Genomic DNA, 1336 nt, shown 5'->3' with positions numbered 1-1336 from the left:
CCTGTTGTCTGCCTGCTGTTAGCCTGTTGTCTGCCTGTTGTTAGCCTGCTGTTAGCCTGTTGTCTGCCTGCTGTTAGCCCGTTGTTAGCCTGCTGTTAGCCTGCTGTTAGCCTGTTGTCTGCCTGCTGTTAGCCTGTTGTCTGCCTGTTGTTAGCCTGCTGTTAGCCTGTTGTTAGCCTGCTGTAACCTTTTGTTAGCTCGTTATCCTGTTATTAATGCGTTGATGGTAAAATAATGACTTTTTAGGCTATAGGACACTTTTATGATGTTGTGGCAAAAGCTAATGTGTGACACAGTGGAGCTGTGGACAGCGTAGGTGTCTTCTGTCCTCCTACCTGTCCACCCAGAATTCTGTCCACAGCGTTAAAGCAGCTTCCTGCAGCCAGCTGGGCACACTGGAAGCTCTGGTTATTGAGGAAGATGGAGGTGAACTCGTCACCCAACCTGTGAAGGTCTCGAGGCTTCATCGTGGTCGTCGACTTTATCTGTTCGATGTGCTGCACACTGAAACACACACAGTCAGCAGATCTCTGGGAGGAACCACCTGATGTGACAAACACGCAGCACCTCCTCACCTGTGACACATGGCCAGCTCCTCGTCTGTCGCCAGGCGAGCTGGTATCTGCTGGCAGCGATCGACCAACCCCAGCTGCTGATGTTTGGAGAAGATCTTAAAGATTCTCTGTGGCTGTTCAGGGTGATGTCTGCCACATGGAATCACATGATCGTGTTTGTTTCATCATGTTTACGTCAGAGCATGTTTAGTCAGGAAGCAGCTAACCCACCTGATCAACACATCCATGTGCTCCATCATCCTCTCATCATAAACCAGCCCGGTTGTCTTGGAAACCAAGGGGGCGGGGTAAGCAATCACAGTACTCTTCTCATTGGATGATGCTCTGATGACATCACCCTCAACCAATGGATCGCCTCAAAGCAGAAAACATGTTAACGTGCAGTTGACATGATGTATGTGTGTGTGTGTGTCTGTGCGTGTGTGTGTGCATGTGTGTGTGTGTGTGTGTGGTGGGGTGTGTGTGCATGTGTGTGTGTGCTACCTAGGGTTTGCAGTGAGGCCCAGTATGAAAACTGAGCTGAGATGGTCTGAGAGATGGACTGCAGAGCGCTGAGAGACACACAGGTAAGGAGTCAGAACTGGACCCAAACTAGGATTCCTCACAACATCAGCGTCCAATCAGATGCCTGTTATCAGTCCTACCTGTCAGAGGGAGCAGTGGGCGGAGCCAGCAGAGGACATGCTCCACCCAACAGAGCTCTGACACAGGCTGCAACTCCCTCTGCCGTCGCCTGCAAGTCATAACCTCCCTGTAACACA

General features: G+C 50.8%; 1 protein-coding gene across 1 annotated transcript in view; it reads right to left on the bottom strand.

The window, feature by feature from the left end:
- The window catches only part of LOC108229465 (histone deacetylase 6), a gene marked incomplete at both ends in the record, with an annotated part of 4517 nt that extends 3185 nt beyond the window's left edge, over nt 1–1332 (bottom strand). The window contains 5 exons of the mRNA XM_017405134.2: nt 276–504; nt 576–704; nt 786–930; nt 1059–1126; nt 1220–1332. Of these exons, the coding sequence (XP_017260623.2) occupies nt 276–504; nt 576–704; nt 786–930; nt 1059–1126; nt 1220–1332 (684 nt within the window). The remainder of the gene's footprint in view (nt 1–275; nt 505–575; nt 705–785; nt 931–1058; nt 1127–1219) is intronic.
- Nucleotides 1333–1336: the final 4 nt, after the last annotated feature.

This window comes from Kryptolebias marmoratus, unplaced genomic scaffold (genome assembly GCF_001649575.2).
Source record: "Kryptolebias marmoratus isolate JLee-2015 unplaced genomic scaffold, ASM164957v2 Scaffold180, whole genome shotgun sequence".
Taxonomy (NCBI): domain Eukaryota; kingdom Metazoa; phylum Chordata; class Actinopteri; order Cyprinodontiformes; family Rivulidae; genus Kryptolebias; species Kryptolebias marmoratus.
The sequence above is the reverse complement of the archived record's forward strand: the minus strand, read 5'-3'. Positions and strand labels throughout refer to the sequence as shown.